At 40.6% G+C, this 27,698-nt stretch overlaps 3 protein-coding genes and 2 non-coding genes across 6 annotated transcripts; 4 read left to right on the top strand and 1 right to left on the bottom strand.

Annotated features, from left to right (window-relative positions):
- The first annotated feature begins 6,499 nt into the window (after positions 1-6,499).
- nppc (natriuretic peptide C) lies at positions 6,500-10,113 on the top strand. Its single transcript, XM_044044197.1, has 3 exons — positions 6,500-7,576; positions 8,374-8,667; positions 9,719-10,113. Exons 1-2 carry the CDS (start codon positions 7,484-7,486, stop codon positions 8,644-8,646), a joined length of 366 nt encoding a protein of 121 aa, XP_043900132.1. The 5' UTR covers positions 6,500-7,483; the 3' UTR covers positions 8,647-8,667; positions 9,719-10,113.
- A 3,109-nt stretch (positions 10,114-13,222) lies between these two features.
- Positions 13,223-20,831, top strand: ncl (nucleolin). 2 transcript variants are annotated; one of them, XM_044044196.1, is made up of 16 exons: positions 13,223-13,367; positions 14,393-14,491; positions 14,589-14,688; positions 15,028-15,135; positions 15,501-15,731; positions 15,929-16,078; positions 16,432-16,515; positions 16,687-16,810; positions 17,488-17,624; positions 17,754-17,880; positions 17,994-18,130; positions 18,258-18,390; positions 18,660-18,802; positions 19,003-19,129; positions 19,600-19,889; positions 20,109-20,831. In XM_044044196.1, exons 1-16 carry the CDS (start codon positions 13,350-13,352, stop codon positions 20,171-20,173), a joined length of 2,073 nt encoding a protein of 690 aa, XP_043900131.1. In that variant the 5' UTR covers positions 13,223-13,349; the 3' UTR covers positions 20,174-20,831. The 2 variants fall into 2 exon arrangements, with proteins under 2 accessions (XP_043900131.1, XP_043900130.1); XM_044044195.1 differs by having other exon boundaries at positions 15,022-15,135.
- Positions 15,253-15,389, top strand: LOC122781358. The gene has a single exon (XR_006361795.1). It is a non-coding gene; the product is annotated as a small nucleolar RNA SNORA57 (small nucleolar RNA).
- Positions 17,012-17,148, top strand: LOC122781357. The gene has a single exon (XR_006361794.1). It is a non-coding gene; the product is annotated as a small nucleolar RNA SNORA57 (small nucleolar RNA).
- Positions 20,832-24,051: 3,220 nt separating the features above from the next.
- Positions 24,052-27,392, bottom strand: b3gnt7 (UDP-GlcNAc:betaGal beta-1,3-N-acetylglucosaminyltransferase 7). Its single transcript, XM_044043293.1, has 2 exons — positions 27,159-27,392; positions 24,052-26,054 (listed from the first exon to the last, which is right to left on the bottom strand). Coding segments are annotated over exons 1-2 (1,251 nt in total). The 5' UTR covers positions 27,161-27,392; the 3' UTR covers positions 24,052-24,805.
- Positions 27,393-27,698: the final 306 nt, after the last annotated feature.

Raw genomic sequence — 27,698 nt, 5'->3', positions numbered from 1 at the left:
CACATGGTTTGAAAAACACAAGTGACACACTAGTGTTCGAGTAGCTTAGAAAGACATTTCTGCCACCAAGTATGTGTGGCACACTGAACGCTGGAATAAAAGCCCTTGAAGCCGTCTGTAAATTATTCTCATTTATGATTTTAATAGGTATGGTAACACTGAGGCGGCGTAATAACAACCAGGGAGATCTTACCTCTGAGTAATTATGATGATGATTGAAGCTATTTATAAAAAGAGATGACATTAGTAGGAATATGATGCCACTCCGGTGTTATTGGCTTAATATGAAGGGATGTAAGTGTAATTTGTGCATGTGCTGCTGCAGCCATTTTCGAAACACAAACCCAATAAAAAAAAAAAGCCAGACAGCAGCTCTTATGGTGCAGAAAACAAAATATGCACAAGAATAGTTCCTGACCTAAGAGCGTCTTTCATACGTGCTGTCCTCGCGCCTCCAGATTGGAATGCTTTTTCCAAACGAGACAATGTTACCGCAAAAGGAAGAAGAAGAAAAAAATGACACACATGAAACAATCTGTATTGTGAGTATTTTTGGCAAAAAAAAAGGGTTAAGAATCTGGTTTCAGTGGCTATATGATGATAACATGAGATGTTATAGCTTTTCTTATTTTTTTGCAGATGAAGATATAGATTTTTTTTTAATCACCTCAGTGTCTGCCCAAAAATCATCAGTATATTGTGGTTGTGGAATTTCAATAAAGTGGAAAGTGCATGTTTTGGAATGAGCCATAAAACTTGATTGTTCATATGAACATATTCCACTTGTGGCTTCTTTGTCCTTTGTGTTTGGCTTCATACATGAGTGGCAAAGAATAATATTTTGGTGGAGCTCAGCAGTCTCCATCTGCCAGACTAATGCACCTGCATTACTGACTGGTATTGTGGTTTTAAAACAGGGATTCCTCTGTTATTTCAAATACAGTGTGAGGCCTGGGGATGTTTTTGTGCTCAGATTCTTGTGATTCTGACAAAATAACTTTTTTTAATATGTTGTTGCAAATGAAAATGTTGCCATCATAAATACTGCCTAAGTAAACTGTGATGCATTTGTTAATAAAGACTCATGCTGCAGCAGGAACAATGGCATCAAACAAGTCTAAGGGACTTGGGAAAGAAAATGGGAGTTGGAATCTGTGGTGTGTCATGAATAATACCACGTTTTTTGTTTTGTTTTTTCAAATATAAAACAAAATTCATATCTTACAATGAATATTTCACATATTTACACTTGGTTGTCTCAAGTATACATAACTGACATAATGTGGAACAAGCAAAGGTTAAATGTCATTACTGGCTGATTGTTTATAGGAACATGGATGTGATTTGTAGGTTCATCTGTGGATCCGCCCCCCATTCCAATGGAGAAACTGTGCAAAAAGATTTGTGTGTGTGTGTATGTGTGTGCGTGGTAGAGTTTGTATCCATCTGCTGACAAATACACAAAACAAGATTTGTGGCTCCAGCACAAATCATGTGTTAGTGAAACACAGTGGTGTCCAATTGAGAGTGAATTTTTTTCTGTGCAACTTTCCGAGGAAAAACCACGTGCCAAGAGTATCTGTATCTGTGTGAGGTTTCAAATCTGCAGAATGATACCGAATTTAGGATCATCATACACACACAAATAGCTGCCACCTAATGAAAGGCCACAACTCTCCAGATCAAAAGGGCAAACCCTATTTCCAGAAAATAAGTGCATTGTCATCGTCATATGTGTATATGTACACGAGTGTAATGTAACCATCTGAACTGAAAGTGAGCCTATTGTTGGCACATGCAAAAACATTCAGAGCACTAAAAAGCGTTAAAAATCCCCATGCAATAAAACTGTTATTTATAGGACCATAACAACCTTGTAGTTTGTCTTACACAAACCCTAACAAAAAAAATAAAAAATAAAAAAAAACATTCACTGCAGAAGCCACTCTGCTGGTTTGTATGGCTGCCTGAAGCAAACCAGTGAAGTTGTTTCATTTTTTTTTTTTCAGCCACATAAAAGCTAAGAAACCTATTGATAATTAAGCGCATAAGACGTTGCAGCAAAGGCAGAGGAAGAAAAGACATAGGCGCTCTCAGTAACCCGTGTGATGTAATCGGTAAGACTGTGTAACATTGTTAAAGTACACCCCAAAAAAAGAAACTGGTGACACAACACTTGCGGCATTTCGGAAGAATGTGTCACTCGTAAAATTTCAAAATAAAGGACTTGGCAATTAGAGGGAGAAAAAAAAGAATCTGAGTTTGTCACAGACACTACATAAACAGAGCTCTTCAGCTTCTTCACATTGGTGCCAATGTGAAAGTAACGTTGCAGATTAGCTTAGACACAAAACTCAGCATCCTCCACTCGCTCTGACTACAGGTACCTCAGTGTGTGAGGGGGATTTTCCAGTTGCATTTGCTGAAAGTGACAAACCCTCAATTATTTCTTAGAAAGAGGTCAATGAGACTTCCTTTCGTCTTAAGTATGGGAAACAAAAGCATCTCCCTAACATTCGCTGGAACAGTGACACCACGCCGCCACAGAAAGCTGCAAAGAAGCACGGGTTCTGTCATTTTTGGACAGAATCTTGATGACAGGGCAAGCCCAGGTCTGGAAAATTACACTTGCACATATCAGAATTATCCATGCATCTGTCTTTTCCAGCTCACCGCAAACAGACAGTATGCATGTCAGTGAGCATAAACTCAATTTACAGTGATATACACACGTCACACCGTATTCTTGCACCATGGGGGAAAAAGGACTCCATGAAGTGGAGCTGGTGTGCTGTGCACTGTAACCGAGACACAGTCAGGTAACAAATGATGCCACATACTGTAGGTTCAGTCCCTGCAACACCTGCATGAACAGATATCAAACTACGATGTGCTCGTTGTCGTGTTTCAAATCAAACTGAATGAGATGCATTCATCATGTGACCACTGTTTGTGTCTCCTGCTGTAACAAGACACGGTGAAGGAAAGAGGCAGAGCGTTCCAGAATCAGGACATACGGCACATGTTAGTTAAAGGTAGGGTGGGAGAGTTTCACAACCCGATTGTAGCCAATTAATTACCGCATTGTCACAAAAAGGAAAAATGTCAGTCCGCTGTGGAAAGGACAGGCCTGTAAAAACACCATCCAATCATATTGAACGGCCCGAACAAATTCATTGGATTGTGGTGCATCCATCCAAACTGCCATCTGCCCTCGCTTCCCCTCTTCGTGCACTAATCTACACATGCTCAGAAGACAACACCAGAGCTTATGCTAAATCCAGCGAGACAGGTGTTGGTCGAAAGACATTTTTTTGGGAAAGCTACTGCCAAGAAAAAGGCTGATGCAAAATGATGCCATGGTTGCCCTGTTTCTACTGGACTGGTAGGTTCACTGTATGTCTTTGTGAAGTGTGTAGAGTATTTGTTGTTTTTGGCATCATATTGTCAATTGAATAACTATAAAAAAAAACGAACAGTACCATAAGTTACCGATGCTGCACAGCGCTCGTGAATCTGTGTTGGTTGCGTGTTCCTGTGCTCTGGAGGCGGAGCTTCAGAGGGAGGTCTGATAAAAGGGGCTGGGACTTTTGAATTCAAAATGTAGCCTGCTCTAACTGTTTATCCAGGATCTCCAACCCTACCTCTGACTATATTGGTGACATTTTGACATTTTTTTTTTTAACGATGTACAAAAATGTACACATTTACTCATTCATTTTAATTTGTTACTGCATCTCAAGCTGAAAACACATTTCACATTTTGCTTCAGTCATGTTTTGTTTGTTTGTTTGTAAATCAAAACTCGGGAGCACTCAGTGAGCACGAGCCTCTGCCACATCCCCTCCATTTCCATTTCCAAATCACCACCAGGATCTAATAATTTCTTCCCTAGGCCGTACATCCCCAGAAAATTATCTAAGTACCTCTTCGATCAGTAACAAACAGTGTTTTGTGCCAAGCACGTTAATCCTTCAGTTCCCCAGTGGAGCATCTGGAGGTAAATGTGTCACACTGTGACTCTGTTGTGTTAAAACCGTCACAGTCTAGAGTTCAAACATATCCATGCACAGTAAACATTCTCTGAATGAATAAATTCACCTGGAACATGATATTTGACATGAACTCTTTTGTCCTTAGAGACCCAGTGAGTGAACAAACACGTACGCACAGTTTTTTTTGGGGGGGAGGGGTTATTTTTCTTAAACAATCATTTATAGTCAAACTGCAATATTTTCATATCAGCCTGGTTTTGCTATACACCGTTGCCGATTGATACGAGAATACATCAGTGTTTCCCAGGTTCACTGGTGGCTTTTACATGTGTTGTAATGTTGGTTGCCTTTCTCAGCAATTGTGCTCTTTATTCCTATACTTGCAAGGAAGAATAGAAAGAAGAGCATGGTGGAATTATAATTACCATGCTAGAGAAAGGGCAGAAGAAAGGACTAGGAATTACAAGCCAGATGACACAGTGTCATTTGGAAAAGTGCTTTCAGAGGGTTGGAAAAACAGCTAGAAAAGTATTATGTTGAGGAAGATGAAGAAGATATTACATTTGGGTGACATGACATACCAAGTAATACACAAAATGAATATCTTCACCCTCAAGTACAACACTGTGTGTTTTAAAGTGCTTGACACATAAAGTTGGATTGGATTGGACAATCCCACTTTTGTCACTGGTAGACAGTCAGTGTATAGTGTCCAATTAACATAATCCCCAATCTTTATGTTTTGGGGAACTACAGTCACACAGGAAAAACATGCACACAACTCCACACAGAAAAGGCCCTCGATTGAACCAGTCCTTTGATAGAGTAATGGAGACAAAAACAGATAGATAAGGTCATTGTAAAATAGAATAGAGAAGTATGAAAATGCAGAAGACATGTGGCAGAGGACCGCAGACTCGATGGCCCCTTTGCCCCACAGGGTGCCGGCTCTGCCAACTGAACTGTCCAGTGCCCGACTGTAAGAGATAAAAGACAAATACAGATGTACATGGGAACACGGGGAGCATGGACAAGAAAGTGAAACTAAACAAGGTAAACACACTAGAAAGAACTACAAAATAAAAGAGGAAATTAACAAAACACAAGAGAGCAGAACAAAGAGCCAGACACAAAGAACTAAAACGTTTAAGAAGGTTTAAGAAAACAGAAAGAACACACACTCCAACAAGAAGTCCAAGCCGAATTAATATCAAACAGAAATTGCCTAGAACTCTTAGATCTATTGAGCTGTCAGATATTGGCCAGTTCCTGTGAAATGAAACGGAAAGAAAAGATAAAATTGTGTCTGCTGTTAAACTCTTTTCCACTATATTTCATGAAAATGTCAGTTAGTGTGAGCTGTAGCATTACAATAAATGTCCCGATCAATCATGCTCTGGCATACATCCAGAGACAGAGAGCAGCGTACAGTTCTGTGAAGAAGGACAGAAGAATGATGATCTTTGTTATAGTAATAATTCAACAAACATCTTTGAGCTTTAAGGCCGGGTTGAACTCAAATGATAAGACACTTGCCACAGAAAACGAGGGACTTGTTGGTTCCCTTTCATCATCACACACACACCACATTTGCTCGACATGGAACCTCATCAGGTTCTCCGTGCACTCTTTGTCTGCCGTAAACAATGACTTGTTTTTTGACTGGATGGAATTGATCCAGTAAACATGCGACTATGAGGGGGTATTCACTTCTCAGCACAGCGAATACTGCCACTCTGTGTTCCAAAACAGACGGTGCTGCCTGACACTGCAGCTCTGCTCTGCAGGAGCGACACACACACACACACACACACACACACACACACGCCAACACAGTCCCTGCTGCACGCTGCAACAAAAAAAAAAGACTGCTGCAAGTCTGCATCATTTCCTCCAGACGAGTGAAAGCATGTCTGTCAGTGGGGTGAGTGGGATGTCACTGATAACTTCTTCAGTGAGGTGTCAATCTCCTGACAACAGTTCAGTCATGTGCAAAAGTTTAATATAATTATTATAGCACCTTTTTACAACCTTGCTCCTTAGGGTAGAAGCTGGGAAGCTGTGAAGTGGGATCATTCCAATAGAATAGAGTAGAGTAGAGTGATATATTATATCTCCTAAGATATTAATGCCTCAGATTAACACAATTCTTGGCTTCCATAATTCAGAATGACTGTCTGGGTCAACACTGTGTCAACCGATATTTAGGGTCCTTATTACTTTAATTGTTTCACCCATTACGTTTAAATTAAACGTCATTTTCAAAACACACAGACACTTCAGGTCTTTAGTCTTTTGCCCTCGAAGAAATCTCTCTCAGATTGTTGTCTCTGCACCAGAATATTTCAGGAAGCTCTGTTCTGGACCTGACTTTGCATAGGAATATTGATGCAAAAGATCTTCGGGACAAACGCTGCATGAGTCATTTTTATTTTTATTATTTTTAAGATTGAAGTGTTTTTGTAGTGTTTCTGTTTCTGTGTGAAGTTATAACACAGACAACCTCATCACCAAGTGAGTCTAAACCAACCCTCTCTCTGTGTGTGGCAGGTGTCTGGCCGGATAGATGCACAGACACACACACAGCACTCAGCCGAGGAGAATAGTCCAATTTGTTGTGTTTTGTTGCCTAGTGGGAATATTTTTGAGGCCATAATAAATTCACATAACTGTACAGTGTCATATCTTTGGGCTTAAGTCTGGCACTGGTTTCCAAACAGTTTAAAATGTTTTTGGAAAGTCATGTTGTCTCATGTAGAAAAGTAAAATCTCACATTTCTTTAACTTTGGGGCAAAAATCATGTATTGTATATGTATGTTAAATGTCATTGCTTTGAGGTGTGCTCAATGAAGGATTGAGATTAGGACACTGACATCATTTGACCACAGTAAATCTTTGAAAATACGTCAAATTATATCATTCCAGCTGCACAATTTGAATTTTCACTATCAGGGAAACATGTCGTTCTCACTCGCCCAGCAGAGTGTTAGTCTTGTTAAGATGTTTCGCAGGGCTTTCGGTTGGCATCCCTGAAGTCATTCCTCTGCCAAAGTCGCTCTTCAGCTCTTAACGCGCAGCCTTTGAAACCACCTTCGATTTCAGCCGCTGCGTCTCAGCCAAAGGTCTGAAAGTTGAAAATTAAAAAAAACACACACACGACGCCTTCTGATAGCTCCCTCCAAAGCCTCGATGACCGAAGCTTGTATCATTTAATTAAACCCTAGCATGACGTGCTCAGAAGCAGGTAGAGAAAACAGGCAGTTGGCGAGGAAGGAGGACCATTACGCAGGTTGTCATGACATCACTATGGGCTGGCTATAAAGCGGCGAGGACTAATACTCAGTTAGAGGAGCACTTGAAAAGCTTTGGAGTAAAGGACGGACTGAAGCCTTCTGTGTTTAACAGCTGACTGATTGGCTGCTGTGACCGTCCCTCTTTCTGAACTTCAGCGCAAAGGAATCACTTAGAGAATACAAGACCTGTCAGAATGAACCTATCATATTTGGTAGCTTGTGGACTTATGGTCACCCTGCTTTCAGTAAGGATGGGGGCAAAACCTTTATCTCAGGCGCAGCAGAAGGTAAGAATGAGTCGTTTTTTTATCCTTAAAATTGAAAAAAAACCCTGAAGCTTCACATTCACTGTTCTGTGGCTCCGACGCACAGGAGTGTTGGTTTTACGCGTCATAATTCACCTTTTTATTATTATTTCCACTCCCTTAATGTAAAACTTACAAACTCATTTATCCAAACACGGTGTTTTAGTGATGTTTCATCCAGGCAGACTCTCCAGGGGGAAAACCAGATCCAAGCCCTTTTAAGTGAAAAGTATTACAATTAGTTTTGGACAACATACAGTAGACGAACTACATCAGATTTCATTTAGTCTGTTTATTTTGGGGGGGTTTTGGAATTAATTTGTTCAAGTGAGCGTCAAAATCAAATAAAACGAGCTAAAGGTAAACCTTAGAATCGACACAGATGCTTAAGAAAAAGCTATGCATTTAAAAAAAAAAGCAAAACAGTTGTAATTGGACTTATATGACCAGATGCCATCGCGGTCACACCAGGGGAAAGAGCGGACAGACACCTGTCTTACTGTGGCTCTTTCATGAAGACAGATGATTTATACACGTAGTGACAGTGAGAGCCCGATCTCATTACTGGAAAAAAGTTAAGGATGTATTTTCACATTTAAACCGAATAAACATCATGACGAGAGTGAGTTCGTGTGGTTATTTTCCAATCATTTGACTGATGCGCGCGCGTAAATATCAAAACTTCACAAACTGTTCAGCTCGAACACGACACGCGATGATCTGCGCACCGCCGACTGCCCTGCTTTTTTTTAATGAATTGTCTCCCATCTGTGTTCCAGTCTCTTAGAAGTTTGCTGGGCGAGGAGCTGGCGGAGTTTCTGGAGTCGGAGGAGAGGGAGAGGCGGTTGGATGCTGTGCGCTCTCGGTTACGGTTACTGCGAGATTTACGCTTAGACACTCGCGCCAGGGGGATGTGGGCTCGCCTGCTTAACGACCAACCCGCACCGAGGAGACACAAATCGGGGAGCAAGAAAGGTAGCTCCACGTCGCGGAGTGGCTGCTTCGGACACAAGATGGACAGGATAGGGACCATCAGCGGCATGGGCTGCTAGGGCTGGAGCAGCGCTGTGATGGTGAGTTCAGATCGCGATCATTGTGGAGCAAATGTGTGAGGATGACGTAGAAGAATGGATGGCAGAGGGGGGAAGGAAAAGAGAAGAAACACTTGTAGTCAGAAGTGATTTAGAAAATAAAAGAGAGTTTAGACTTTATAGTGTTACCACTGTACAGTTCAGCAGGTGATGACCATATATGGTTGGATCCTTACAGTCATGGGTGAAAGGTCAGCTTGATTAAAGAATTCACATTAAGCAGAGCAGGACATTAATGTCATTGACCTCAGCTGTCTGTCTGACTGACTGACACCACATTATCCTAAGAGTTTATATGATTAGATCAATCAGGGCTGGGATGGGTAGGGAGGAGGGGGGTGGGGTCCTCCTTGGACAGGAACCCCCTTTAAGACAGCTGGAAATCCCACTTAGACTCCACTGGAATTGATGTATGGGAAACAGCCCAGTGGATCGTATTATTACACGTCATCATCATGAATGGACCCATCTGCTTCATATAGGAAACTGCAAGGATACATCACATTAAAGACAGAAGACAGGGAGAGTCAGAGGGAGGAAGTGGACAGGCAAACCCACACACATTTACGCACACTTGAAAACACAGCACCCCGTGGAGGGCCAGGGCCTTTCTGGGAAACTTGGTTGTCTTTATCCAAGTGATCTCAACAAAAACCAACAAAGAGACTGTGGGATGCATAAAGTAACGAGGAAGCTGTAGGTGACGCACAGTTAGTCCTGACGCTCAAGGCCTTTTTTTGTGGTCGTGAGAAACAGTAAAATCCTGATGGGGGGGAGTGTGATTTTGTGTGTAAACTTCAATGAGTGTGAGTGCATTTTTCGTTAGTCAACTCCATTGATGTGACAGACTTTGGTCTACATGTGTTTGTCTGGGGGTGAAAAATCAGGGGGAAACATTTTGCACTAATCTTTGGAGATTCTCAGATGGATGAGAGGCTGAGCAGACAAAATTAAAAACTGAATTATGTTCATGTTGTTTTATTACAGCCCAGTCTAACATTACCTTTCCCCCTTTTCCTTCTCTTTTCCCTAGATTTCTGGACAATAGTTGTGGACAACAAATGGTTCAATTTGTTCTCAAATGCTGGGGGGAAAAAAACAAAAAACAAAGTAGAATTCAACCAAGGGACGGATTTTCGGTACGAAAGTCAACACGACCAGCATTAGCAAAGACTGAGAAGACAGTGCTACAAAACCCTCATATAAATATATATAATAAATATTCAGTATATATACATATATACATGTATGTATACCACACAGAATGGTCCAAACGCAGATGCATATGACAAGACTGCAGGCAACGGTGTAAAAACTACAAACTGCAAAGCTGTATATTGTTGCTGCTGTTGTACATTCACGTACTTCATCTTCCCCTGCATAAATGTATTTATGTTTTAAAAAACTATTTATATGTTTATAAAAAAAAGAGATATTTATAAATATGAGTTTTATTTATGTAACATTTTGAAAATGAACGCAAACTGCAGGTCAATTCTGTTTGTAACTTTTTTCTTTTGTCTCAAATAGTTGTAAAATGTTCTCAAAAATGATAAAAAGAACTTTCCATGTGCACTTACATGCAACTTCTTGGGGTTTTATGTTTCTGTGACTCTGGTAAATTGCACTCACGCAGCATGTCCTTTATGGTGAAAAAAACTGCATTGTTGGCAAAAGCTTTGCCTTAAATTTAGTTCACAGTTCAGTAAGGTGAGTTAAGTTCCAAATTAAGAGATTCCATTTTGAACTGGACCATCTATACTCAGGGTTTATTATTATGAATCTCATATATGTTCAGGTTTGGAAGTTCATTTGTTTGTTTTCTATATTTGACCTGACGAATCAAATAGAGAGTTGGAGCTTTATGAATTATATAAAGTTTCAAGACAAATCTGAGAACAGAGGTATATTCAAAGATAAATAATGCAAATGAAAGTGAGACACCACCTTATACCTGTACATTTGATTGTGACCTTTTTATAGCATTGAGCTGTCACCTTATGTAGTAAGGAAATCATAGGGCCAGAAGCTCAAAGGCAGATGTGTTCAAGATGTGCATTTTCCTTAGAGGCAGAAGAGATGAATCTATTACTTTGGATACTCCGTGTTTTCAGGTTTTGTTGAAGTGATATAGCAGTGAAAAGTACAGTGCCACTTTATCCACAACACTTTACAGTAAAAAAAAGGGTTGATTATTGTAATTAGCATGCTTATTCCTTGTTTAGCGGTGACCTAAACAAGACCTGAAAAAACATTTTACTCACACACATGATGGAAAACAAGAAAACGAGTACTTGCTGTGACTGAAACAATAGAGGCCACATTAAATCACAGAAACATTTGAAAAGCATGACAGCAACATGGGCTATTATTAAAAAACAAAACAAACAAAAAACACCTGTTAAACTGGGCCAAAAGCATCTTTAAAGCTTATGCAAGAAGCACATATTGTCCACTTCATCACACAAAGGCATTCAGGATTGGCACCCCAGCATACCCTGGCTGTAATGAGTAGTCATTTAAATTATTGTTGTCTTTATTAATTAGTCTGACCTTTGGCATTAAGACAAGAGAGAACTGTCCATTCTCTGTAAACACGATGGTTAATCGGCAGTGTCTGAAATACTCGAGCACCATAAGACTTAAAGTCCCTTAAATCACATTTTTACCCTCCTTCTGATGCTCAGTTTGCAGTTCAGCAGGTCTATATGCCGAAATGCATTGCTTTGTTGTCGTCTGAGTGAGTGATTAGATACTAGGTTAACAATTGAAGCGGAACAAGTGTACCTAATGAAATGACCAATGAGTGTGTACTGACGATGAGCAACTGAAATTTTATCCACAGCACAAAAAAAACTAAAGATAACAGAACATTAATCCAGCATTGTTAACATGATAACTATCTTTCACTTTATAACTTATGGAACTGGTACATTTTAGCTAATATTATGTTAAGGTTAGGGTTTAGAATTAACTGGTTATGGTTAAAGTTCAGGATAATGCTTTGAATGAATGGCAATTAATGCAGTGTCCTAACAAGAATAGATGTGCACATCTGCATGCATGTGTGGGTTTCAAGCGACAGCTCATTATAGTAAGATAAGCAGATGAAATCAGAAGAGAAATTGCAGAAGGATATGTGTGAGGAATAGACTGGATGCATAAAGTGCTCAGAAGCATTTTTGGACGCAGGTTGGACAGATTTAAATGACCCAGCTTGCCACAGTGAGCAATAATGCACATTAAGCAACCCTTAATTAATATTAACAACATCCAGACAATAAACTGCTTATTGGCTTATACACAGTGTGTCACTGTGAGACTCCAGTATATGAAAGAGAGACATGGAGTGAATGTCTAAGCCCAGAGCTTTGTGAAATAAGTGAGGGATGTAAAATGCAATGCTGCCTCTGTGTGGTGTTGAGGGTTAATTACTCAAACATGCTGCTCATTTCCCCTGGGAATTAACAGAGTGACTGCAGTAGCTTGCTTTTTACCCTGGCAGACAGACAGACAGATATACCAACCACACTGATATTTAGACTTTAATATCTGTATGGTTTAGCCTTTATTTTCGTTAATGGCAGATTATACAATCTTGCTTTAGTAACAGTGCAGATACTCCAAGACAAAAGTCCTGCATTGAAGCTTATAGAAGTAGGCTCCTGCTGTTAAAACTGACTCTAAAATAAAAGTAAGTATACACATTTGACAGTTGCGTCACATCCCTGCTGTTGTTGACGAATTAATACAATTAAAACACATTGTTGTGGAGGAACTATTCCTTTCTAGTTCACACTTTTGGCTCATGTATGTCATGTGCACAACTTAGTAATTAAAGTAAGTTGGAGTAGGGCTGCAGTTAATGATCATTTCCATTATTGATTAACCTGTTGATTATGTTCTCTTGAAATCAGATTATGTTATATTTTTATAAAAATTGTTTTATTGATTATCAAAAAAATATTAGTCAATGAATGCAGTTATCGCCAGAGATTTAAGATTGTTTTTCTCTAAAAAAATATGTCTATATATTAATATAATGATATAATCGTATGCAGCAGTCTATTGGAAGCAATTCATTAAAAAGATCCAGGCAATTGAAATTAACGGTAACAACTGTTTTAAATGTACATGTACCAGCAGCACGTGGTGTCCAGCGTACCACGTGGTTGATCGTTGATGGCAACTGGCCCATACCACGTGGTTCATACAAACAGCTGCATGATGGGACATAAAGACCCTACTGTACATATGTCTTGAACGAGCCCAACAGCACATATAACTCTAAATATTTACGGTTAAAATTGAATAGTTAAAGGGAACTTAATGTCGTAAAATGCAACAGAATGAAACAATGATTAAAATCACCGAATGTGTTTTTAAGCGTCGGTTCATGTGCTCGTCTGTTGACGCCCCCTGTGTGGGAAGGCGAGGCGCGGTCACGCTGCAAATGTTCTAATCTGTGATTGGGCGACACAGTCATGTGGGCGGGTCCGCGCGAACGCGCAGAGTAGGAGAGTTAGAAGCGCGTCTTCACCCCGTCTGTCTTTCCTGTCCTATGTCCCATCGTGTTGGTTGAGACACGTGTATGCGTTAGCCAGTTCCTTACCTGTATACTATCGTCCAATCCACCGTGTTTCCCCGAAACACACAACAGCACCATGGTGAAGTTAGCAAAGGTAAGAGAAGATATAATTATGTGGGGGGTTTTTTAGGGAAGAAATTGCGTGTATTTGGTGATGAAGGTGTACAGTCGTCGTCAAAATTAAGCCGCGAGGCCTCCACAAAAAAGTTACTGCATATATGGGGAGAAAAAAACTGCCAACGGTGTAAAATGGCACGCTGTAGTTAACGTGTTTTGCTTTGTATAACATAACGACATCGTTACAGTGAGTGTATGTATTGTGGATGCAGCGTGGAGGGGGATTATTTCTTTGCTGCCGAGAGCGGCCATGTTTGCTTCTAAAGATGGTTGTCTGGCCTGCTAACGCCAAACAAAATGGCATTCATGCGCGTTCTCGATTAAATAATCGAGCTTTGAGATGCTCGGCGTAATGTGAATAAAACAAACGCCGACGGGTGACAGATAACGCCCATGAAACCAGAATTTTTTGTAGCACATCGATAAACACGGTGCAGCTGGTAAGATGTTAGCGTTAGCATGGTGGTTTGCGACGTACATGCAGAACTGAAACCGTCCCTTAGTTGGAGAACTGATAACGATTCACGACTTTTCCGTGTGTACCTGCCGTTTAATAATTCGCCCCAGACGCTGTGTTTATAAGTCGTCGTCACGCAACGTGCGTATGAAAAGTTCCACATTCAACGTCAATGTAGCTAACACGTTAGCTTCCCCACCTCCTGCGCTCCACGTGGGTTGTGCGCCTGCTCCGAGTGACACACGAGGCAAACATCGAAAACGACACCGCCATTCATATAGATGCATCTTTACCTGAATGCGGTGCATGTTAAAGGTCCTATGAATATGCTAGTCAGATGTTATCTTTTTAATTATTATTGAAATGGAAGTTGTGGTGTTTTCACTAAATTGGCACATGGTATAGATCCAACCCACATGTCGGCAAACATGCTGAAGCAGCATGTCTGGATTAGATTTTCTGACGGCACTGAAGTTAATGATGTGCTTTCACACATTCTAACAATTAATTGTTATAGTGATTCACAATTTACTTTTTTTTTGCAGGCAGCAAACAAGCAAGCGGCCCAAAAGAAAAAGGCCCCCCCACCACCTAAAGAAGTGGAGGAGGAATCCAGCGAAGAGGGCAGCAGTGAGGAGGAAGAGGTGCTATATACTTTTTTTTATCACTTACAAAAATTTGATATTTCTGTACATTCAATGTAAGATGGCAAGTCATCAACTAATGCATGTCTTTCTTTAGGCCCCTCCTCCTAAAGCGGTGAAGAAAGCCACACCAGCTAAAGCAGCTGCTAAAAATGGCACTGTTGTCAAAAAAGCAGAAAGTGAAGATGATGACTCTGGTAAGTTTGACTTGGCTAATTTAACTGAATGCAAAGGTCACGCTATGTGGTATTTAAAGAAGGGACTACTAACCAAATGGAGAAACCCCTCCCCCATTTCCAAGTCCTATGGTTGCCCCTGTACACAAGAAAGAACACCATTATTTGTTTGCTTAGTAAACAAAGCCTCAACTGACGGTGGACTTTGAAGTTCGGACCCCCAAATTAGCTAAAATGTAGCATTGTATTCATGCATTGACCTCTGGTGTGGGTTAAATATACTCTCCAAATACCACCCACCACTGCAACAATTGTGCTTTGTGCTAAGTCTTGTGAATTTCACTTGTCCTACAGAGGAGGAGGAGGAGTCTGAAGAGGAGGCCCCACCACCAAAGAAGACTCCTGCAAAAGCAACACCAGCCAAGGCACCTCCTGCAAAGGCAGAGGAATCAGATGACGATGATGATGGTAAGACCATACACAGATTAACTTGCTCTTTACTAACCTAGCCCTTTTCTGGTCTAACAGAAGTTTGTATTAAGTAAATTTCTCAATCTCTCTATATCGAAGTATATAATCATGCACCCTCCATTTCTTGACATACATGAAGTTGTTAAGTACTCATGTGTGGTATGTGCGGAGGAAAAGTGAATGCAGCGCTATGTCTTCGGTACCAGTGTGTTTTTTGTCTGCTGGTTCTATCCTCAATCGCTGTGACATTCTTGTTCTAATGGTTGTGTGGAATCTAATGAGATTTTACCTCAAGGGGATTGTTCGTATCCAAAAAGCAATGCTTTTTTCATTCACAATTTTGTTTTATAAATTGTGTCTAGATGATGAATCGGAAGAAGAGGCCCCACCACCCAAAAAAGGAGCCAAGGCTGCTGCTAAACCCCCAGTGAAGGCTAAACCTGCAAAGGAGTCCTCTGAGGAGGAAGATGATGAATCTGAAGAGGAGGCCCCACCCCCCAAGAAAGCTACTCCAGCCAAACCAGCTGCAAAGAAAGCTGCTAAGGCAAAGCCCGCGAAGGAGGCTTCTGATGATGACGAAGAAGATGAAGATGGTGAGTGCCAACATCTTGTTTTTAACGCTTATGTTAACATGAAGTTGCCAGGATTTAAATTGGTTGCTATGTGATGATCAACAAGGGACTTAATACTGACAACGTTTGATGTCACTCATTTGTGTCTGATGCAGGTTGTCAAATGGTCAATTTATGTTGTAGTGTCCCTCAGAAAGTTTGACTATGTCCTCTTTCAGATTCTGAAGAGGAGATGGACACCACTCCCGCTCCAGCAGCCACTAAGGCAAAAAAAGCCGGCATGGTCAAGGCCAAGGAGGAGTCGGAGGAGGATGATGATGATGAAGAAGATGATGATGATGAGGAGGATGATGATGAGGAAGAAGAGGGTGAGAAGGAAAATTCTGATTTTGGCCATAAGCTATTGCTTGCCTACAATAAATAAATGAGTTTGTATGAATCACAGTGCTGGGTGGTATACCCATTTGTCCTGAAAACCAATATTTACATTTTTTTATATGAATTTGTCATATGCCACAAGACCGGTGTTAAAAAAAAAAAAAAACAGCACACTCATCTCTCACTTTCTCTCTCAATGAGCGCACACTCCCCTCTTTCACCAGAGCATGCACTCATGCATAAAAAAAATACTGTTGTATACTCTGAAACTGTGATGTCCATTTTTGGTCACACTGCCCAGCACTACTTCAGACATGTCTCATGCTTGTTTTTGTCTTGGCAGATGCCCCCGTGACACCTGGAAAGAGGAAGGCAGATGGCAAAAAGGATACACCACCTGCCAAAAAGGCAAAGGCAGAAGGTGAAGGTAAGAATAAACACACCGAGCTTCCAATCTAAATTTTTGCGCTTAATGATGACAAACAAGGGACTTAATACTGATGTGTGATGTCACCTTCTTATTCTGAATCTTAACAATTGTAGTATTCAAGGTTCTACAAAAAAGCAGATTGGTACTTAACATACTCCTGTTTTTTAGGCTTCTGTCTATTTGTTGGAAATTTGAACTTCAACAAAGATTTTGATGAAATCAAATCAGCCCTGAGGAAATTCTTCACCAAGAACGACCTTGAGGTTGCCGATGTCCGGTTAGGAGGAACCAAGTAAGTGATACTCGGAAAATAAAAAAAAAGAAACAATTAGAACTGCAACTGATTTTGGAATTTTTTATTATTTCTGTTTATTCAGAATAAATACACAGAGCATAGATTTAGTCAATCTGGGACAGATAAATATGCTCATTATTAACCTAGCCCTACTGGTCCAACAGAAATCAGTTTTGCAACTTTTTCATGTTTATACACCCTCCATTTCTTGGCATGCATGAAGTTGTTAAGTACTCATGTGTGGTATGTACGGAGGTAAAGTGAATGCAGTGCTATGTCTTCGGTACCAGTGTGTTTCTTGTCTGCTGGTTCTATCCTCAATCGCTGTGACATTCTTGCTTCTAATGTCTGTGTGGAATGGTTATTTTGAAGATATTTTAATTTGGATAACTAAGGATATTTTAATTGAAAGGCATGGTTTCTATCTGACTAACAATGATGAGCATTTATTCAGATTGAACACTAGTACTATTATTAACACAAACAAAAGGTGAAAATACCCACTCGTGTCATTCAATGACCACCATTCAAACCTCATGTACACTAATGGGCTATTATAATTTTATTAGTTGGCTGTTGGTTCAAAATAAGTTTTAAAATGAAGCGTGTACATGAAAAGACTCATGTCCTTTCCTGCAAATGTGTAATTAGACCTCCATTCTTTACCTCAACAGAAAATTTGGCTATGTGGACTTTTCAACTGAGGAGGACATGCAGAAGGCACTGGAGCTCAATGGCAAAAAGGTCATGGGCCAGGAGTTGAAGTTGGATAAGGCCCGCAGCAAAGAGACCTCACAGGAGGGCAAGAAAGGTGATTGACTACAGTTGTTGTTTTGTACATCTTTTTATTTAAATGTAAAAAATAATTATTATATAGTATATCTGCTTTTTAAATTTGTAAAGTTTCCCAGGTGATTGAAAGTTTTCATTTGTCATACAGAGAGGGACGCCAGGACACTCTTTGTGAAAAACCTTCCCTTCTCTGCCACGGTTGATGACCTAAAGGAAGTCTTTGAAGATGCAGTTGATGTCCGGTTGCCGCAAGGCCAGAACGGCTCAAACAGAGGGTAAGAATGCAACATTTACTTTATTAGTTCAGGTGGTACCTTTTTCTTCCTAGTATTCCAACCTGATAAATTCAGTATTTTTCCTACGTGACTGATCTTTCCTTCTTCAACAGCATTGCTTACATTGAATTCAAATCGGAGGCAGAAGCCGATAAGATGCTGGAGGAGGCACAGGGAGCAGATGTACAAGGGCGGTCCATCATGGTTGATTATGTTGGTGATAAGAGTCAGAAGGGTGCCAAGGTGGGAGGTAAGCTCTTCAGACAGTAAAGGAGGTTTTTCTACTGACCAACTGACAAAATTATTTTGTAATGTCAAATCAAGTAAATGTACAAATTATTAGAATGGTAGTTCTAAATATCCCTCCTTCTCGACAGGAGCAATGGGAGCAGCCAGTAAAACGCTGGTCGTGAATAATCTGGCCTTCAGTGCCACAGAGGAAGCCCTGCAATCCACATTTGAGAAGGCTGTGTCCATAAGGGTTCCACAGAGGGATGGCAGACCCAAAGGGTAGGTGTTAAAACAATGTTTTGCCTCCATCTTTGTCATTGACTGTTGCACCTTCTCATGAGCTCCTCTTAATCTTACCCATGATTCTGCATGGATTCGCACGAGAAGCAGAGTCAGTGCAGAGTCAGAATAAGCTTACCCAAGCCTCCTATGGGTGTTGCATATGTCTGCTGTGCAACAACTACAAGTGTGTTCTACATATACATGTTGGTATGTTTAGTGGTAATAAAAGATGCCCACTCTAATCCAATATATACTTCTGTGTTTAGTTTTGCATTTGTAGAGTTTGAGACCACAGATGATGCTAAGGACGCTTTGGAAAACCTCAACAACACAGAAATTGAGGGCCGCACAATCCGACTGGAGTTCAGCCAGAACAGTGGAAACAGAGATGGAGGAAGAGGAAACTCTGGTAGGTCATTAAACAGAACCCAAAAAGATTTTCTGTTTGTATATTGTATTCCATCTTGACTTGGTCAGTGACAATGAACATAATTTCCTGAAGTTTTGTGATGATTCAAAGATAGTGAAGTCCTGATCTGGTCTGCAAGTGACCTCGACTTGTATTAGATTAAAGTAATTTATAGATTTTTAATGACCTCTTCTGTTTAGGTCCAACAAAAACCCTGTTTGTGAAGGGTCTGTCTGAGGACACATCAGACCAGACTCTTAAAGACTCATTTGAGGGTGCTGTGGGAGCCAGGATAGTCACAGACAGGGACACCGGCTCATCTAAAGGGTAAGTCTGAAAATTTTAATTCATTTTCGGGCAGCTGACTCTTCTGGTGAGCACTGCTCTGTCCACAAATGACTGTATGGATTTGCATGAGAAGTAGCATAGACTCTCAGTTAAATAGGCAGCTTCCTCAGTGGAAGTTGCTCATGTTCGATGTGGAACCAAAGCAGTGTAGTACGTAATAGCTGCTTTCAAACATACTCTCCTGCAAGCTTCCTAGAGTGATCTGCATTTAACGTCCAAGTGAGCTCATGTGAGAACACAGTATCCACTGTGAATGAATGGGCAAGTGTCTTGCTTCCTGCATGCTCAAGTGCCACACCTCATGTTGCACTTAATTTGTTATGTGTTCGGAGTCAAATCTGTTAACTGGAGTCAATGTCTGGGAGGGGGGGGGAGAGAAGCTTATAAACCAATTGCTGTAGGTTGAGTGTTTCAAACATCATCTCACCAGTTACTGTTTTGCTCCACAGCTTTGGCTTTGTGGACTTTGACAACGAGGATGACTGCAAAGCAGCCAAGGAGGCAATGGAGGATGGTGAGATCGATGGTAGCAAAGTGACCCTGGACTACGCCAAGCCCAAGGGTGAAGGCGGTTTCCGTGGAGGCAGAGGCGGTGGTGGATTTGGCGGCCGCGGAGGGGGCAGAGGAGGCCGTGGTGGATTTGGAGGATTTGGTGGTGGTCGCGGAGGAGGAGGAAGAGGTCGTGGTGGATTTGGCGGCCGCGGTGGTGGTGGCCGAGGAGGTGGACGTGGCTTTGGAGGTAAAGGGAGATTAATTTGGGAATTTTCTAATTTTACATTGAAGTGGATTAAACTGTTGGTTAGCACCAAGATGTTAAGCTTTCTGTAAAAGGAATTTTAGAACATGTAACAAAAGGCCCAATGGCATAGTCCTGCAAATCTTCATTTCACCACAGCTAAGTTATCATTGTTTGCATGCTTTGTTCTTCTGGCTGTTTAACTTGTCTCTTTCATTTTAGGCGGAAGAGGTGGCGGCGGATTTGGAGCCAAACCCCAGGGGAAGAAAATCAAGTTTGATGACTAAATCATTATTCTGTTCTACATTTTCAATGGACTCTGGTTTCACCAATTCAGAGCTTTTGGACATTCCGGAAAGCGTCGTTGATAAATATTTAACTGTTAATGGGCATTTTAGCCCTTTATTTAGATCTTTCAACCTTCCCCCACGCTTGTGTGCCAGAATGGTACTTTTGACCTTTTCAACTTAAGTACTACGTGTGAGTACAGACTGTCTCAAATGCAAACCTGCACCTCTTGCCCTTGGTAGCTTACTTTTTCTTAAGGAGTAAAACGGAACGGGGCCTGGCAACAAGTTTGCAGTGGGAAAAAAAATGTGCGTCTTTGTCAGATACATTGTGTAAATTTAAACAGTTTGTATGATTTAATTTTACCTTTTGTAAAAAAACAATACACCTGTATCCTTTGTTTTTTTTGTTTTTATTATCATTTAGTTCTGTTGAGTTGCCAAGTTTTACTGTAATGTGCAAAGAATATTTTGATAGTTGGATGATAAGAATATGGCTTATGTTCATATCACGGACTGTGTCAAAGGACGAATGGCTACATCTATGTAACATAAAATAGTGACATAAGATATTTGTAGTGCATTGACTAATTTTTTCCCATCTGAGAATGAAAGCTTTTCATGTGATTGAATAAAACTGTGTAGGTGGTGATTTTTATATACCAGCTCTCATTGCGTTCATTAATGTGAAGAAGTGAATAGAGTTCAAACATGTCATAGGTTAATGTGCATCCTCCCTGCGTTTGATCAGAATATTTGCAGTTACCACTCGGATTACAGCCAAAAAATACTTTTGTATGGTCCAATTTGTGATGCCATTTAATTGTTTCCTATGGTCATGAAACCCAGGTGACTGACGACTATAAGCCTAAAAATTAAATTGGGACTAAATCCTTTGCCATGGAATCAATCAAAATGCTGTGTGAGTTGTCCACTAGATGGCAGGCTTTACTAGCTTTTTATCTGGTCAATGTGTGGAACTGCTCACTTAAATCAGTGTTTTGATGAATGCAGGATTCCTTGGCGGTTCTATCCTTCAGTATCCCAGTTTAAGTAGAACACCCTTTTTTTTTTACATGTCCATCTGAATAGTAGAACAGAGAATGCACCTTGTGAAGTTTCAACCATTCTAGAAATGTCTAGCCTTTGGTTTCACTTTGATTACCTTCATGATTGCCAAAAAAAAATGCATAGCTGAGAGGCTAATGAGAACATGGCTTGAAAAGAAAAGTTTATATTAAAGCTTCCCTGTGTCTCTTGCTGGTAAATGTGAGATTTTGCTGAGAGGGAGTGGGTGTCTCTTGTCAGTGACACGGTTAGCTGACGCCTGTATGCTGTTATCTCGAGGACTCTCCAGCTCAACGGGAACCTTTGTTCCTGATGTTGCATGGGCAGGAGGTGCTGATGATGGCACCACTAAAAGCCTCTATTTAGAGATCTGTTGCTCTCTGCCGTGAGCAGTGACAGAGGTCATGCTAGCTTTTCTTGTGACACTATGGCAGCTGTCTGGTCTATTTTCTTTTTCCTTTTTAAAATGTATTGCATATGAATATATTGATGTTACAATATGTAATCAGAATTATACACAGGTTTATAGACGAGGTCAAATATGAGGTCTTTGATATCTTACTGAGCCAAGGCGTGCCACCGGTAACCTTGTAATTAATAATAGCTCTATGAACATTTTTATTTTTTAGCATTATATTAGAGGCTATGGTAAGAATGTGATTGAGGCCAACAACTAATTCACTCTATTTGTTAAGAGTCAAATATTAGCATTGAAAAGATAAGAGGGCAGACACTGATACCGTTTCTCATATGTTTATTGGCTGGTCTAAAAAGGGCATAATTATAGAGTTTAAACCAATCTAAAAATATCTTCCCAGTTGATATTTGTTATGGTTTTGTATTGTATCACGTTTCTCTGACCTGTTTTCCACTATCAGGGTCCCCATGGGTCCTTGAAAGTATGTGAATTTGGCATTTGAAAGTTTTTGAAGATAGTCCTAGAAAGACATTGAAAGTACTTGAATTTTGTGAAAAAAATAATTAAGTTGATAACTAGTTAAATGTCTACCTTGTTTGTTACAACACTGCCTACGGTTTCACGCGTCCTGCATTACTGTTTGTACGTAGACTTAGCCTACGCAGAACAAACGAGTCGTAATCACTAGCGGTGTTGTGGACACTCTCAGTTCTGGGAAGGAACGCACGCGTAATTCTTGCTGTGGCGACATCTTAGTCACGTATACAGCTTAACAGTCCAGATAAGTGCTAATGCTGATGACTGAACTAAAGTCAGGGCTAAATTTAAGACTTTAAAATAGTTTTAATTGTTGTGGAAAATCAAAGGCTGACGTGAAACTGTCTCTTTCAAATCTACCGGCCATTCTGACATCAAAGGCTTCCTCTAATTAGTGTCAACAAACAGGCAGACTAAACGGTGGAAACAATTTGTTTGTAGTTTGCAAGGCAGATATTTCAGCCACAAAGCTACCGCTTCCTTGTTTGCGTCACTTTGGCTGCGAGCCTGAGTGTGCACAGCTCACGCGTTAATATTAAACTTTAAAGTACATACCTGATTGTGAGCAGTATTTAATATTGCTGTCTTTTTAAAATGAGTAATTATCCCATGTCCCATACACTTCACACAATGACCAATAAAATATTTCCTGCCATAAAGGTTATATTACCCCTCGACGTGTCTTTTAGAACCTTCATTCATTGAGGGTAATTTAGAAAGAAACGTACACTGACACAACACCTTGACTTCAGGGGGAAATTAGGACAACCAAGGTCAGGTGGTCAGCTGACCATAGGGCCCGACAGAGAATTTATGGTGTTCAGGCATTTATTTACAACCAAAACAATTTTAAAATCAATTCTACCACACACAGGGAGCCAGAGAAATCTTGTGGATGGTTGTTGGTGCCAGACCATCCTGTTTATTTCAGATCTACTGAGATTTTTTTTTTTTTCACAAACAACTGGTTATCTTTGAATGCCTTGTTGATGCCACGCACAGCACCTCAAATAACCACTTGTTACAGTCAAGGTAACACATCAGACCTTGAAGCAGATGGGCGAGGTGTCCTGTACGAATAATGTCCTGTAATCAAAATCAACCAGTGAGTGTGAGATAGCAGGTAAACACAGGTGTTATCAATCAAACATGAGTGTTGGTCTCTACGCAACCAGGGCAGAACCCCTAACGATGTCATTAGTTACACCTGTGTACTCTAAATGGGTGTTCACATGTTCTGGATTGCGAACGGCCTCCCACCGACTTGTACCTTTCTCTGTCACGTTATGTCGCAGAAAACCACACCGGTGCACAAAAGCAGAGATAGCGCGACTCATTTTTGAGAGATTTCACTCTGTTTCACTGTACATTGTGTTCAACAAAGAGGGCCGTTGAAAGAGATTACCCTTCTTAAGCTTTGCCTCTGTATTTGCGAGTGTGCCCCTCGTGAAACACAATACGGACAAGATTCTGTTTCCGTGCGGCTTTCTTGTCTTTGACCTGGTTGTGGAGATTGTGGAAAAAACAACAGTAAGGTTTTTGGTTTTATGATGCAACTTGAATCTTCACTGTTAAGTGACACTAGTAGCCTCAACAATCATGCTCCAAAACAACAAAAAACAGGGATACTTAACATAAACAATGTGAAATTTGACACCAAGTCAGCAGCTGCTTTTATCATAAATACAACACAATTTTCTATACACAATAATATCAATAAAGAAAAGTTCCTTAACGTTTCACTCTTGTCCAATACGGTTTCTGTCAACACTATGGTTCAGAAGTCTTTTTTAAAGAACCCTATTTGTCATAATGGAAGTTTCACATTTCACACACAGATTTTCAAAGACAACCGTTTTGTCAAAAAAATCTTTTATTAACAAATGACAGTGTATGTACATTTTGATTTTTACATGTATTTACATCACCTAAAATCCCACTACGCCCTCAACAATTAATATGCTTAAATTAAACACAAAGAACCCCCCACATGTGCCACCTTTTATCTGGAGCAATTAAATTAACACGTCATATGCTCGTACCGTACCAGCAACAGTTTAGTTCACAGTGTGTCTTTGCAAAAACTACCAAATTCATGTCAAGTATATCAGCATGTTCAAATCCGTAGAGAGTCAGCACATAAATGTTAGCGAGTTGACACAATTGTTTCAAGGGTTTCCACAGAAGTAGCCTATGGTAAAAGTGGTATAAGTACGGATCGAGTCAGTCTCAGTCCAAACAAGGACCACTGTGTTACAAAAGGTGATATGATATTCAGGAAATGTTATCATGATTTATTTCAGAAGAAAATGTCACCCATCGTAACATTTAAGAGTTCTTTTACCAAGTCATAGAGGTAGGGAGAGTTGTCGGAGTCTGCATGCTGACAGTGAGTTCTTTTTCAATATGCCAATGGAGATGCAAACTTCTAGGTCAGACTACATCATCTATGACTTTTGAGAAAGTTACCCCCAGAAAAAGGAATTCAAATATTGTACGTGTATGTGCATTTACTCGGAAGATTGTCTTCGACTATCATGCACTGTGCTGTGCATCCTCTTGACGGCCACAGAAATGTAGCTCAGTCCTCATCTGGTGTCCTTGATCAACTATCGGATCTCCACCTTATGTGTGCAAACCAGGTCACTGTTTACCAGATTCCACATGCGCATGAGCTCTGATGGAAGCAGCTTGTGCACCACTATCATGCTCTTAAAGAAACAAGGTTCTCGGTTCAATTTACTGGTCTTATTTTTCACTAGGCCAAACGTCTTAAAGGCCTCATGCTTTATAGGAGTGATATGAAGGATCTCCAAACACATGCCCAAAAAGACATCGTCGATGGGGTAGAGCTCCAGGGTCTCGGCAACCCAGTAAAGCCGTTTCACAAGGCTCCCATCCATCAGAAAACCCCCTCCACCTGCATATGGGGGGTATAGTGTCTTGTTATATAAAGCTGGGGGTATGTAGTACTTGTTTTCTTTTTTGCGAATAGGCTTAGCCTTGAAAATCACATCCCCCACAAACATGTCCTTGTTAGGGTTGGTGTTTTCAAGGTATTCAATGATGTTGTCCACGCTGACAAACACATCATCGTCCCCTTTGAAGACGTAGCGCACACTGGGACAGTAGATGTGGAACCATTTGAGGAAGTGAGTCTCTTTTAGTGTGAGGTTGAAGAAGCTATCCAAAAAATCCCATTGGAGGATATCCCCATAGATGTAGTTCTCAAACTCCACAAGCTTCTGATGGTTCGCTTTCTCTTCCTTACTAGACGACGTGCCAAGGAGGAAGAGGGTCTTTATCCTCTTGCCATCCACCACCCGCTCTTTACCCCAGGTTTTTCGGATGACCTCCCTGCGGTCATGTTGGGTGGCCACTGATTTGATTACCATGAGCAAATATATCTCCCCACTACACCTGTCTGGGTGGTTGAAAAGCATGGGGAAGAAACGACAGTGTCGATAAAGCAAGAACTGCTTAAAATTGTCCTCCAGGCCCTTGAACCAGTCCTGGCTGGAGAGGTTGAGGTTGGCACTGCAGTTGGAGCTGGTTATGTCCCAGGTTCTAGGACTGCTGTTCACTGTGAATGTGGCCTCATGTATGCTCGGCAATACTTTCGGGTGTGGTTGTTGTTTATTGGTCTTCCAAAAACCTTTTAACCCCAGGAACGTTTTGTCTTCCATTACAGCGACAGGCTCGACTCCTACAGAGTTGTCCATGCGAGCCTGTCTCTGGAGTTCGAATGGGACCACCATGTTGATACTCCCTCTCTGGACAACAGTCAGTGCCACCACAGCCAGGAAGAACATGACAATCACCTTCTTGTACACCCTCCACCGATCTCTGTTGTTGAACCTGGGGGAAGACATGGATCTCAGATGTCACACAAAAAAAAAACAGAACTGATGATGATTCACACAATGCAATGTACTTGGATACTTTGAAAAGGTATCCGCCTCATATGGAAACAAAGTGGGTAACTTATTTGGGGGCACAACTGCTACGTTTTATATCAAAGTAATAATCTTAAAGGACAGTCAGGTGACAAGAGCAGATGTGTGGCTGTGATGAGTTACTGCGTGCAAGGGACAATCACACTTGATCATCGGTGGAACCAAGTGATTGGATGTTAAAGGTGACTGATATGGAAAAATGATGCAAGAACAACGTTTCTCTTGTGACATTTCTTGGGTTGGGCTGATAACTTTTTGAAATACCTTTGAATGTTCATGTTTTTTCTGGGATAAATAAAATAACAGCAATAAATGCATACTAGTTTCAACATTCATTCATTCTGAATTTTATGAAATTAAGCAATGTAGCAAAGTAAGAATAAAAAAAAAGAAAGAAAACATTCCCTGTAGGTGAAGTCCTATTTAAATGATTTTAAATAGCCTATGGTTATGGGGTTTTTTTGTTTAAAAAAAAATATTATTAAAGCCATGTCTTGTGGATAAGGGATAACACAAAAAAGAATACAATTAGTTGTTCAACACGTCGTTGACAGACATTTTTAACACAACCACGGCCAGATAAAGCAGCACTTATCACTTTGCTATTTGCCCACTGTCACTTCTGAAGGAAGAGCTGGAATGTACGGTGAAGTAAAGTGAAGTCAAACACTTGCACTTCAAAATGCTCACATTTCCATCGTGTCATGCCGGGGCTCGTCACAGTCACGACCCCGAGACACTCCCGAGGGGGAAAATACAGGCCCCCTCTCTCCCCCTCTGAAATACCCTGTTCCCCTCGTAGTGAAAAATAAAACAAGCTAAAGCGAAGTCACTTCGATTAAAAAAAGAAGAAGAAAGTAATAACGTAAAACGTACAACTCCTTGAATATTAAATGTATATTAAAATGAAAGCTTGGAATGTTGTAAAACCAGAAAAAAACACAATTATCTATATTTATAGCCGTGTGTTCTCCACAAAACAACGTCATGAAAAGATTGTACTTACATTTTCTCAGACTTTCTGTCCACGGACGTTGTGAGCGTTGTTACTTTGAGGGGTTTTAAAAATGTGGAGTAAACCAGAAGAGAGGGTTGTTTCGGTTTTTTTTTTTAGCTTGACTTTTTTTTTTAGCCCAAAAAGATAAAAATAATAATCCTTTCTATGAAAACAGCCTTGGAGCAGACGGTGGAGTTGTCTTGTTGGTGGTGGTGATGCTGCTGCTGAGGACCTGAGCACAGACCTCTCCCTCCCTGTGTCCCGCTTTTAAACGCTCTCTCTCTCTCTCTCTCTCTCTCTCTCGCTCCCTCTCACTAACACACACACACACACACACTGGTTTACATGTCTCCAGAGGACACTGCATTGACTTGCATTCATTTCCTGGAGACTTACTCCTTAAACCTTAACCATAACTAGCACTTGTCTAATCCTAATCCTCACTCTAACCTTGACCCCTAACCTTAACCTCAGCCTAATTTTAAAACATGTCTTCACCTTAAACTTGATTTTTGTCCCCAGAATGTGTCCCCACAACATTAGGAATAC

The sequence above is a fragment of the Solea senegalensis genome, linkage group LG14, assembly GCF_019176455.1.
Source record: "Solea senegalensis isolate Sse05_10M linkage group LG14, IFAPA_SoseM_1, whole genome shotgun sequence".
Classification (NCBI taxonomy): domain Eukaryota; kingdom Metazoa; phylum Chordata; class Actinopteri; order Pleuronectiformes; family Soleidae; genus Solea; species Solea senegalensis.
This window is presented reverse-complemented; position numbering and strand designations above follow the sequence as displayed.